Source organism: Carica papaya, chromosome 9 (assembly GCF_054855325.1).
Source record: "Carica papaya isolate Zhongbai chromosome 9, ASM5485532v1, whole genome shotgun sequence".
Taxonomy (NCBI): domain Eukaryota; kingdom Viridiplantae; phylum Streptophyta; class Magnoliopsida; order Brassicales; family Caricaceae; genus Carica; species Carica papaya.
The window spans coordinates 16838575-16852092 of NC_142317.1; the positions used below are offsets into that span (position 1 = coordinate 16838575).

The window sequence follows — 13518 nt, forward strand, 5'->3', positions numbered from 1 at the left end:
GTCAAGTAATTTGTAACCCTTGGTAAGTTCAATTTGGAGACCCACATTCCTTTTAGGGGTGGGGGGAGGGATGTAATAACCTGGATTTTCCCCATACAAATTTCTCATGTTTTGTGTAGCTAATTAAGCATGTATCTGTATGCCGAGAGAAGTAGCAAGTATAAAGACTTAATTTAGAGGCAAATGGAAAGAAAAACGGGCAATCAGGTCAATGGAAATCCCTTAGAGTGAAAATTTCCCTCAAAGGGGAAAATCGATTTTCCTCGGCTGAGGAGCACTTTTTGAGACAGAAATGACATCCTAAGAAGTTGAAAAATACTCTGGGAATATGAGAAGGTCAAAAGTGAAATTTGGAAGAGAAATGGAGAATTAGGTTAAGTATGAAAACCCTAATTCTCGGTTAATGAAAGAAAATGACCTTTTGTGATTGAGACGCTTTTCGAGCCTCCAATCGATGGAATTTTGAACTGAAATTTTGGGGAGTGATAGTTAACATGGGAAATAAAGATTGTTAAATGAGAAAAATTTTTGGAACAAGAAAACTGGAAGGGAAATGAAATTCAAGTTTTTTCTCAGGAAACCCTAAAATGACTTATTTGGATGAATTTCCTTTCTAAGACCAAAACACATGGAATTTGAAGCCCAAAATTGGGGGAGAGCAAGTCAAGATATAAAGGAAAAAGTGTGTCAAAAGAGAAAAATTTTCTTAGAAGAAATTTTGGGAGAAAACAAGAAAACCCCGAAGAGATTTTGGATAAGCTTGCAGTTGCTTTCAATTTTGATCTTAAGGCCTTTTGACTGGGCCTTAAATAAGCCTAATGAGGTCCAATTGATCCCAAATTTGGATGATTGGCAGCTGAAAGGAGGTGGAGCATGTGAACTAAAGGTTGGTCAAAGATTCTCTAGAAATCAAGCATGAAGAGGCGGCTTGAAGTGAAGATATGTGAAGGAGCTTGCGATTTGAATCTTTTGGGCTTTGAGTGGGCCTTAGATGGGCTTAAAGATATCCAATTGAGCACAATTTCGATGATAAGTAGCTAAAAGCACGAGAAACATGTGAACAAAAAATGGGCCAAGAACTCTTTAGAATTGGGCCTGAAGTGGTGGCTTGAAGTGAAGACATGGCAAAAGCTTGTGGTTTTGGGCCTTATGGACTTATGTGGGTCTAAGGTGAATCTAATTAGAGCCAAAAATTAGTGGGTAAGCCGCTGGAAGCTGGATGAGCTGGTCAAGCAAAGAGGAGGTGGAAGAAAAATCTAGAAACAAGCATGAGGTGCGTGATAAGAGGAAGAGGTGGAAAGAAAAGCATGAGGTGGCAACATGGTCATTTAAGGCAAGCTTTTGGCTTGCCATGTGTTCCATTTCTTTCCAACTTATCTTGGCTTCATTTTTCTCTAAATAGGGGGCTGGAGGAAGGGGAGAAAGCATCCCAACCCGTATGGAGAAGAGAGAATGAGAGAAGACAAAGAAGAGAACCTGAAAGGGTGAGGAAAGAGAAGAAAGCGTGTGACCAACGAATTATGTGTGAGTTTTGTGAGAAATTGAGGGAATACTCTTGTGGGATTGTGAGGGAAAGTTAGAAGGAAAAAGAAGGAAGAAAGAACAAGAGAAAAAGGAAGGAAAGAGGAGGCAAGTTACGGCAAAGAAGAAGGCCACACCCGAGGAGCTTAGATAAGCTTTTCTTTGGTTTTTGAATTCGGTTTTAGTTCAAATTCTGGGATGATTTTTAGAGTAATGTTATGTTGATTTTTAGGTCAAGAAAGAAGCCAAAATCATGCCAGTCCTCTGTCAGAATTTTGAGAGAAAAAGCTTAAAAATTAAGCCGAGATTTGGCCGGAATTAAGACTACATGTTCTGCAAAGTATGTAGTTTCGGATTTCTTTCCAAGTGAATTATTTTATCTATAATGAGGATATTTTTGAGTGCAAAATAATGATAATTCTAAAGGAAAATGCTGTTGAAATGATAGGAAATTGAAGTATTCATAAGAGAAAACTCGGCCCAAGTGACTAAAAGAATTGAGAAAAATATAAGGGGAGACTTTGCCGGAGTTAAGAATTGAGGTTGAAAAGTGAGCGGAGGGGTTTGAATTGATCGCATAAGACCTTATGTAAGTGGATCTTATGGCTTCATTAGCGCTATGTAGTTTTGACGCATTTTCCATGTATGTATATACATATATATATATGAGTGGTTTTTTGTGGTATTATTTACATATGTATATTTTTATGTGGTTTGAGTATATTGTTGATGTTGATTTTTGATAAAGCGTGTAATGATTTTAATGAGGTCATGGTAATGAGATTTTAAAATGTAGCTTTGTTTTGTGTGCATTATCTACCGTGAGAAGGTGTTCGGCTCCTACCTACATTATGGGTAATGTGTTGAGTGGTTGTGCTTATGCATAATATAGTGAATAGTTGTTGGTGACCAAACCTGCATAATAGCAATGACATTTATGTACATTGTTGTGGGTGCATCATTTATTGTGTAGAAGGAGTATTCGGCTCCCACCTACATTATGTGGGTATATGGGTGATGTGTTGAGTGGTTATCTATGCGTAGTGTAGTGAGTAGCTGTGGGTGACCGAACCTCCATGATAGTGATCACACGTATGTATACTATTGTTTGTGCATGATCTACTACAGAGGGATGTTAAGCTCCAACCTACATTATGCAAGTGTGTGGGTGATATGATGAGTGGTTGTGCTTATGCATAATGTAGTGAGTGGATGTAGGTGAACGAACCTCCGTGATAACGATGTACGTCTGTATGTTATTGTGTGTGCATTAGCTATTGTGGGGAAAGGGTGCTCGACTCCCACCTACATTATGCTAGGTAGTTGTATGCAGTGAACCCATACTCTACCCTTTTGTAGTTCAGGTGTGTAGATGTGGTGAGTGGTTGTGCCCATGCATAATGTAGTAAGAGGTGTGGGTGACCAAACCTCCATAATAGTGATGACATGGGAGGCTTATTTTTAATGCAACACTATAACTCTAATTTTGTGGATTTAAGGTGTTGAATTATATAACATAGATGTGGTTTCACTTACTGGGATTGTAGATCTCACCTCTCTATAATTTTTCAGATACCGAGAAGACTGCTCAGAAATAAGCAGTAGTATAGAGAAGGACCTTTTGAAGTTAGAATCGAGATTTCTATTTTATATTTTTGTATTCTGAAATAAGAAAAATTTTAGAGCCCATATTTACATGAATATATTGTACATGTCAATGTATGTAAACACTTATGTGCACTTTGTATCAATGAACTGATGTTGTTTTCTTTAACTTAAGTGTTATACTCTGATCATGCCTATAAGAGGGGTATGGGCTGCGGCATTTTATATAGAGGTGTTGGACCTATTTGGACCTTTTTTTCTGCACAAATATAATTTTGTTGAGTTTGCAACTGATGGTGTGATTCCCCAAAGTGGGTATAGGTTTCTTGGATAGTTGTTGTACAAAAAGAGATTGTTTGACTTATATGGTGTAGTTGCGATGATGGTCAGTGAACCATCAGAAGTAACTATCTTCTTATTGCTTGGACATGGAACGTAGGTGCTAAATTATTTTGATAAATTGATCATATAATTTGTGACTCCGGAATCTATGACCAAACTAATGTAAAGAGTTTATCTGAGGTATTTAGTCTATGCAAAGTAGAAAATACACCGGAATTTGCGAACAAACCTATACCTTTTAGTTTCTCCATGACTTGAAGTTGTTTCTCTAAGTGTTTTTAAAAGAAAGAGAAGAGAGAGAGTTGAAAGGCACACCAGTTTTAGTGGTGGAACTCTGTTGACTATAATAAATTAGACTCTCTACTATAAATGTAATTTCCTTATTAGTAGGCAGGAATTCTATAAATATATTTCGTCTGTAACAACATAAATTGCATTAGAAACAAAAAGAGAATATTTTTCTCCAAACATCTTCATGGTATCAGAATCAAAATTAAAATATTTTAGAGTTCTGATTTAAGGGTTTTTACAAATCCTAAAATAATAAAATAGGTTGAGTTGATACCCACCTATCAAAGATTTAATCTCACCACCCACCCAAACAGAGTCGCCGCTCACTACCGGCCGAGAATCTGGTTTTGATTCCGCACACGTGAGCCACATGCGCCACCGGCCGCAAAGTTGTGCAAGCCACATGCGCCACCGGCCGCAAAGGCGTGCGAGCCACACGAGTCGCCGGCAACACTCCATTCGGCCTGAAAATCGCCAGAACGCCCCCAGAAACACTCAATCGGGACAGATCAAGCATTTTTCACACGTGATCCGGCACAAATCACGCATCTTCGGCCTTCCTTCATACGGCTGCACGCATTCGGCTGATTTGTTGGTTTGAGCTCTCTGTTGTACTGTTCTGGCCTTTCCGCATCTAGAGATGACTCGTTCGACTTCCAGCGTGCCAAACTACTCTATCCGCGCACAAAACCCTGTTGTGTGTGTCGGACAGACGTCTCTCGCCGCACCATTCCAGCTATCTGTGTACGAGGACGTCCAATCTCGCCATTCTGCACACCAAACCACTCCGATCTTGTCCGTCCACGCCTGAGCCAAGCTGTCTGCATTTGAGCCTAAACCAAACCGAGTCGAGCCGCTTTCTTGTTAGACAAATCTAGTTCCAGCTTGCAGTGCCTTTTTGGCATCCTGTAGTGCTAATTAAAAGATCCGTTCTTCGTTACTGGGTATTATTTTTTTCCTGTCTCTAGTTATTTTAAATAATTACAAGAGTAAAGAAATTGGTTGTTCTTAATTTGGGTAACCCTTCATCAACTATTGGAGTTTTTTCAAACGAGAAGATTCAAAACCTAAAATGTTTCATCTCCCAATTTAACCATTCATCAACTATTGGTACGTCAAAAATAGTAAAATTAGGTATTATTCATCTCTCTGCTATTTCCAATTCTGATACTTGGATTATAAACTCTCGAGTTAATAGACACATGACAGAAACATGTCCGTACAGCAGATGAATAATACACTCTTATATCTGGAACAGATTCCATTAATTGTATTTAAACCATTACTCTGTCTTCAATTCTTTATGTGTCTACTTTTTTTAACAGTTTCTTATCCATTAGCGTCATCACTAGAGATTTTAACTATAAAAATTGATTTTTTTCTTAACTATTGTGTCTTTCAGAATCTTCAAACAGGAACGACAATTTGACACTGATAGATTGCAGAATGACTTACATTTCTTGAATTAAAACAAAAACATAATTGAGAATCAAGCTACCTTCGGAAATACCGATGTCAATCAGAAAATCTTACAGTTGCATCGATGGTCGGGACATCTTTTTTTTTTTATTTTAGAAAAATTATATCTCAATTTATTTAAAAAAACTTTAATGGATTCTTTATTTTATTATGCATATGAGCTAACTAAATATAGGAGTTCTTCTCATTTGAATAAGCATAGAAGTCCTATCCTTTATCACTATTCACTTTGATGTTAGATGACTTATTCAAAATAGCTCTTTATTTGATCATAAATAGTTTGTTATTTTCATTGATTGTTGTACTAAATAAACATGAATTTATCTATTAAAAGCAAAAAAGTGATGTATTCTCATACTTTCAATCATTTCATAAAATGATATGTATACAATTTGATACTAAAGTTAAGATTCTAACAACAGACAACAGTACACAATATATGGATGGTAGATTCTATACTTATTTGGAGTCTAATGGGATAATCCGTCAAGCAAGTTGTGTCTACACCAGTGAACACAATGGTATTATTGAAAGAAAAAATAAACACATATTAAAGATAATTTGGTCTCTTATACTCACTATGAATCTACCCAAAAGTTACTGAGGAGATGCAATTCTCATAGCGACTTATCTTATCAATAGAATACCTTTGAGAATTTTTAATTTTTTAAGTCCTCTATAAATTTTGCAAGAAAACAATTCATACGTTATTTCTCCAAAGGTGTTTGAATGTGTTTATTTCCTCCATGCTAAAAATATGAACAAGTTGAAATCCAAAACTCTTAAATATGTACTTGTTGGATATTCCTCTACTAAAAAAATTACTATTATTATCATAATCCATTTAGAAGATACTATGTGGCTAATGTTACTTTCAGGGAATCTGAGCCTTATTTCAAATCCAAACCTAAAACCTCTTCAGGTGGAGAGGAAGGAAGAAGTAATGCCTAGTATGCCCAGTTTGTTAATTCTTAACAGTTATATTCAAGAGGAGAGTTCTAATTCGGAAGGTCTCATTCAATAAGATAATGTGAGACGTCTGGTTAAGCCAGACTTGAAGAAGTATTGAAAAAAGAATAAGACAGAGAAAGCCAACGTATAGTCTAATTCAGGTCAAGAATCTTTCTCAGTTCCTGAAAATACTGGTGAATTACCTCTATTTTGTTATTTATTTGATGATATGGATAAACTCATTACTCTTAAAAAAGGAGTCAGATCTTGCACTAAACATTCTATATCTAATTTTGTTATTTATCTGATGATATGGACAAACTCATTACTCTTAAAAAATGAGTTTTTGTCTAATTTATTTTCTATGTGTATATTCTATATAATTTGAGAGAAGTTATAGAAGATTCTAAACGGAAGAAAATCATGATTCAAGAAATAAAAACATTAACAAAAAATGAAATATTAAAACTTATTTCACCTTCACAGAGAAAGAAAATAGTTGGTTACAAATGAGTGTTTACTGTAAAATATAACGCAAACGGGTCGATTGAAAGATACAAAACTAGACTGGTAACTAAAAAGTTTACTTAGACTTATAGAGTTGACTATTAGGAGACTTTTGCACATATCGCGAAAATAAACACAATTAGAATATTACTTTCCTATGCAGCTAACCTTAATTGGGACTTACAACAATTTGATGTCAAAAATGTCTTCCTCCATGAAGATTTAGAGAAAGAGGTATGCATGAAAATTCCCCCTAAATTTGAAAATGAAAGAACACAAGGAAAAATTTACAAATAAAAGAAGACCTTATATGGATTAAAGTAGTCTCCAAGAGTATGGTTTAAAATATTCAGAAGAGGTATGATCTCTTTTAAATATGAACAAATTAATGCTAATCATACCCTATTCATCAGGTACTGTGAGAGGAATATAGTTGGACAAAAAGCATTGATTCAAGCACCAAAGATAAGTTAAAACTAAAACCAAATCACATACCTGTGTAAATTTTCATTGAAATGATTATATTCAATTTGTTGAGCAGATGGAGAATTATCCATATAAAGTAAGGAGAAATCCCAGTTTCCTACACGCCAAGCAGCCTCGTACTACAAGTAGTTAGGAAGGAAAATCAAGGAAATTGGTAAATAGCACCTACTAATCTAGCCGCAATAGATTGTTATGATTATTTGACAGATTAAAAGAGAAAAAAGACCTGCAATTCTATGAACGGTAGATCATGCTGAAACTGGCCCTTCTTCGAAGTTAGCCCTTGGCAATACAAATCCAGCACGTGCATACAACCAATCTTCTGTAAAGATTTAATTAGCCCTTTGAAAGGTTTCCCCAGCCTTGTTTCATCTTCTGATGTTGAAACAGATAACTGAGAAGTTTGAGATTGTTCCGGCAATAAAGTTCCTGAACCATCATTGGATTGCACCATTGTCTCTGACCGTACTTGTAAGTCATAATATTCAAGAGCCTTGCTCCAATTTCCCTCATGCTCAAGGGTAATTATTTGATAGCTCAACTTGTGAACAACAGTGAACAACAGTGAGACTCCTATTTTATCAAAATATATTCAGAAACAAAAGATGGAAACATTTAATCCTTTTCCACTTACGGTTTAAATTTAAACATGGAAATTTTTGCTAATTTTAGAACAATCTTCAGTTTTTCCAATAAAAAAATTCTCATTAAACTAAAGAACAAAATGAAATAATTAAATCTCCTAACTAATTATAAAAAATGTACTCGATAAAAAAGAACCTTCTTTTTGTTATTTAATATAACATACATTCTTATCACATGTTCATTGGGGTTAAAGTACTGACAAAGCACAGAATTGTCATATATTATATTGAATTTAACTTCTAAATGTATAAAAAAATGAAATAATTAAATCTCCTAACTAATTATAAAAAATGTACTCGATAAAAAAGAACCTTCTTTTTGTTATTTAATATAACATACATTCTTATCACATGTTCATTGGGGTTAAAGTACTGACAAAGCACAGAATTGTCATATATTATATTGAATTTAACTTCTAAATGTATAAAAAAAAAGCAACTGTGTTCATACTCTTGACATCTCACCCTAGTATTATAGCAAATAAATAAAGTTTGATAACAAATTAATCACAAGCTTAATTGACTGGAAGAGACATTATATATTTTAGCAACAAATAGCATAGACAAATCTGTAAAGATCTATATATATATATATATATATATATACACATACACACACACTATGGCGGGTGCACAAAATCTCATATACTTGGTGCATATTTGACATACTGGAGAAAATGTAGAACAAGAGATCCATGTTTGATGTACCAGGATCAAAGAAAAAAAAGAAGATAGAACATTACAAAATTTTATTTATAGACACATCCATGCTACAAAATTAATTGGTCAAGAGCAAAATAGTAAAGTAAAAACTTAGAAACCGAAAGAAGCAAATATTAACCTTATCACTGATAACTAAATTAGAATCATGCTATTTACTTCTTCTTATGATCCAAAAGCACTCTTAAGCTCTTCAAAATCTTAGATAACTAATTCAACAGATAAGCTTTTATGTCATTAGAATTTGAGCTCTATCTAATCACAAAATTTTATTAGTGCTGACATCCTTCTTCCATTGAAGCCTATGCACAATGTGGTTTTTCTTTGAAGCTATCTCCCCCTAAGATATTAGTAGCAACTAGTTCTCTTGGTCCTTTAGACACTAAACAAAAATAAAAAATTCAAAAGATTTCTTCAATACTAACATTGTGTTTGATACAAACTTTTTTATTCCTACCTAATTCCTGTATCTTAATTATTTGATGCATAGAAATTACTCATAATTTACCTATTTGATACATAATTAAATAGGTTCACTCATTTATCCAATTTGCCAATCATGAATGTGTATTTCTACCCATCAAAGATGAATTACAAAAACACCTACCTTGAATCAAACACGAAATTAACTTGGAACTATTCAAATATCTATCCTACTTATATTTTATTCATCTTCCTATTCTATGAAATTAGAACTTGAACCAAACTCAAAAGTATTCTAGCATCTTCTTATTTTTATCATTCTACACCATTTCTTACCATGAAATGTATGAAGCAAAATAAAATAATCTCAAGAAATCGATTTACTGCAGTCATCATGGACACTAACAACTTCAGCAAAAGCATGAGGTAGAAGAGCTGATTTCGAGGAAACTGCTCAACATGGTCAGCATGGATAACGGCTTCTCTAAAGGCCAATGGTGGCTTGAAAGGAACTTCAAGCTTCTCTTCTTCTAATGAAGCAGAAGTGTTAGTCCCACTCGTAAGATCAGCTTTGAGTTCTTGTAAACTATACTATAATTCCATAACTAGTAAGTACAAGTTTATTTTGTACTCAATCTTTAGCAGATAACAGTTGATGCAGCAGCCATTTGGAGAAATTTTAACATGTAGAATATCTTTAACATATAGACATTGGATTCATAACTATCCAATCTCAATAATTATCATGGATTCGTAAGGACAAAAAACTTAGTACAAGGTATCAAATATAGATTTGTTTTAGTGTAAAATATAATCGGGTAGATTATATGAAGAATTGTAACATAAAGTTTTTAATTCCATGTCAAAGCTATCGTCTTTAACCATGATCTCTAAAAGTGAGTATAGCGCATGAATTTGACAAAAGGACCTAAAATTTAATAGAGAAGGGAAAAATTTCTTAGGAATGGTCGAAAACAGCGAAAGACAGGTCAACAAGAGCCTAAAACTGGACTGGTAAATCTGGAGTAGTCAAATTTGTGTGAATGGGACAAAAATTACAGTCCAACTCACAGCTCAAGCACCCGAGAGGTGAACATGCCAGTCTCCAGTCAGTTCGGGGAATGAGCTCCAGTAGAAGACTCACTCAACACTCATGATCAACCTTGCAACGAATTTCATGTATTCTGGCAAAATCAGTCATTAAAGATTGTTGATGAGGCTGATTGAAGCTCTTTGAACCTGGTGCAGAGGGTGGTGTAAACAACCTCCCAATGGTGGCTAGTGATGACGTAGCTGACAGTCTCAACTTGTGGGGTTGTTATTCCGATTTTTTTCTTTTTACTATTCTTTTCTGAACTTTTTTCTAGTAGAAGAATGTGATACAAAGTCTAATTCTCTCTAGCCGTTTTTCCCTAAAAGTATTAAATTTAGCAAAGAATGTTGCGAAGGTTATGCTTTGCTAACAACTGATGTGGGGGCAAGTACGGTTTTTAAATGAACTTGTTCCTAAATATTTTAGAAAATAGAGGAATTTTGATAAGAAACATAGACATAAAGATAAACTAGAGGAAATCAAAGATAAAATGAAAAAGTATAGAAAAACACCTCCAGTTCACCCAATTATATGTTTCCTCAAAAAAGTCTAAATAAAGGACCAACCACCTTCCTTTTCGAACTTTGAGTATACTCCACTACCCCATTTGCAACTAATGAGGCATCTAGGATTTACCTACCTCCTACAAAGGCACTGTGGTTTATCAAGATCGTGTAATCCAAAATTTCACTAAGCCAAAGGGAGAGGATCTTAGTGGTGATTTTGTAGACACTTGTTACTAAACTAATTGGAAGGTAACAAGAGACCTTCCCAGACTTACCTCATCATGAATTAGGGTAATAAGGTGAAATCCATGCTTTTACAAATGTTCCCATTTAAGTAGAACTCCTCAAACAATTTGAATTGATCATTCTTATTCTCATGAGGAGATATTTTAGACCTCATGGCTCTTGCCTTTAATGAAGCATTTATTATACTCTTGTATATGGGGGGCAGTCCCAAGAAAACGAACAGTCTAACAGGTTTGCCATGCTTTTTGAAAAAATAAGACAAAATAAAAGGCATATTGAAAAGGATAGAAGCTATAAAAAGGATTGGGTTACAGAACATCAAGACTCAAATCAGATCATTGTAAAACATGAATTAACAAATTTGCATCAAAGAAATTGCAAATATGGCAATAGACACATAGGCTAACCTTATTTGATTGAATGATCCCATATAAACTGTCAGGTTCATTGATTTTAGTGATTGCTGAAATGAGTATCTCGACATGATTTGGCAACTGCTAATCAAAAGACAAGAAAGGGAAACAAAAAAAAATTAAAGACGAAAAGAAGTGATTTGTGAGTTGCATATAGAAATAGTCATTTGTCGCTATATTTTCCGTAACAAGTTACCATCTCAAGGTGAGAAAAATCGGGGCTTCCTAGTGTGAGTCTATTAAAATGTTCTTCACACCAATGCTCCACATACATAACAGAGGTAAAGTGTGAGCCAGAAACCTATAAAACATAAGCATGATGTCAGAAACTTGATTATACCTATCATTTCTAGTCTGACAAAAGAAAGGACAAAAAAATAAATGTCATATTGTACTCACAACGGCTGATTTAGCCACAACTAGATAATCAATGGAAAGCCAATAAACCTATGAAGAAGAAATAAACAGTCAGAAAACACAAACAATGAGGTGAGAACATGAGCAGCAAAAGGAATCAGATTCAAGATAAAAAAGAGCTCTTAACCACAACTGTTGACTTAGACACATATATGCGATTTAAATCAGTCATATTCCTATGAACACTTTTGCCCGGATTTTGTCATCTCACCTTCCGTTTGGCCTTGCTCCAAAATCATCTGTGATTAAGAAATCTTTGCACATACTAAAATCATTGTGCTGATTCCTATCTATTATCTTTAATCTACTTTTGCAGAAAAAGGAATGAATATGGGAGCGGGAGCAATAGGAAGAGGTTCCTTGTCTACTTTTATCAATGGATAAGTCCTGTTTCCACATATTATTTCTCAGTACACTGATAAGTCAATAATCTTCCTATAGCCTACAAACAGTGTTCAGCATCATGCTCCAAGATTCATTACAAGGAGTTAGCCCCTTTTCCTGCCTTTTTGGGATGATCAAAAAACATCCAGACTCTCTCTAGAATCTGTCTTTCAAGGCATGGTAAATATTTTGTTTAGCTCTCTGCGAAGAAGCAAATATGACAGTGTAAAAGGAGAAACAAGAACTTCAAATATAATCTGCCTTTCCTCACTACTTATGGATAAAAACAACACCTTGTCCCATGAAATTGTTGACATGGAAATAGACATCGCACTTGATGTATCTGCTGAATTCCTAACCTTCGCACTACTGGAGCGGGACCTTGAGCTGTAGCTAGAAGGCTTAGCATACTGCAGCGATAGAGTTTAAAACAAAGTCACATATTTTTACAACTACATCAAAACATTACTGGATTGACAATCATGAAAGGATAAATAGTCATTCCCACTACTTAATAAGAAAAGAAAAGAAAAGAGTTATTTACATGGCTTCATTCAAATGCACAAGTTATTCATGAACAAATATACATATCTGTACATATATATATATACATATGTAGAAAGAGAGAGATAAGATTCTTATGTTCACAGAAGCCATTATAATGCTTAAGCTATTTGTCCATTCCAACAGGAAAATAAAGAACAAGGTTTAGTAAACCATTTGACATGCCTCTAAAGTAGGTATTTTTTAATTATTTGTCACTGATTTTAAATACATATTAACATGTATGCACATATACATACTCTTTACATATATATTGAGACATAATAGGAAGAATGGATTCAGATCCAACTTGCATTACATCAATTGGTATAAGACCCATTACAGAAGCTCGATTTATGTCCTAAACTATGCGCAGTTCCCAACGCTAGCACCATCTTAGATCAATAACAACCAGGAGGTGACTGCTAACGTCACTGGAAACAGAAAGGCCCAACTGTACCCCACCCAGAATATCAGATCACATCAAGATTTTCCAGAATATTTTTTCAACACTTCAGATGAGTTCCTAAATTTCAGCATGTTCTTGCTGTTTCTTGGATCAGTTTAGTAAAATTCACACCCCATATCACCACAGCAGATTGGATGCAAGAATATTTGATAGCATGGTTCTAGAGTGAGATTTTGGGAAGACACCAGGGTGATAAAACAACCTTTAGTCGTACAATTTTCCCGACTGTTTAGCCTTTCTTCAAGACACAAATGCTTCGTCTTTGAATTTATATTAAACAACATGGGGAACTCGGCCTGAAATTTTTATTTCACCCACAATCTATTGGATAGGGAGATTCTTGAGTTGTAAAATCTTTTGGCTCAACTAAAGCCAATTCATTTTTCTTCATTTCAAGGTACCAAAATTTAGTCCTTCGATTCATCGAGGACATACACTTGTAAAGTCCTTTTTAGAATATCTCATCGAACATCACACC

General features: G+C 34.7%; 1 protein-coding gene across 12 annotated transcripts in view; it reads right to left on the reverse strand.

Annotated features, from left to right (window-relative positions):
• ATM (Serine/Threonine-kinase ATM-like protein) overlaps nucleotides 1-13518 on the reverse strand; it is a 124881-nt gene that overhangs the window by 28076 nt on the left and 83287 nt on the right. For 8 of the 12 annotated variants that reach the window (XR_015816501.1, XR_015816502.1, XR_015816503.1 and 5 more), the window contains exons 46-51: nucleotides 12322-12438; nucleotides 11627-11674; nucleotides 11424-11528; nucleotides 11222-11311; nucleotides 7409-7723; nucleotides 7192-7301 (exon numbers count right to left, since the gene is read on the reverse strand). Coding sequence is in view for 8 of the 12 variants with exons in the window: in XM_088211796.1 (XP_088067922.1) it covers nucleotides 7192-7301; nucleotides 7409-7723; nucleotides 11222-11311; nucleotides 11424-11528; nucleotides 11627-11674; nucleotides 12322-12438 (785 nt within the window). In the remaining 4 variants the exon portion in view is untranslated. The remainder of the gene's footprint in view (nucleotides 1-7191; nucleotides 7302-7408; nucleotides 7724-11221; nucleotides 11312-11423; nucleotides 11529-11626; nucleotides 11675-12321; nucleotides 12439-13518) is intronic. The other 4 variants (XM_088211798.1, XM_088211797.1, XM_088211795.1 and 1 more) reach the window with 1 other exon arrangement.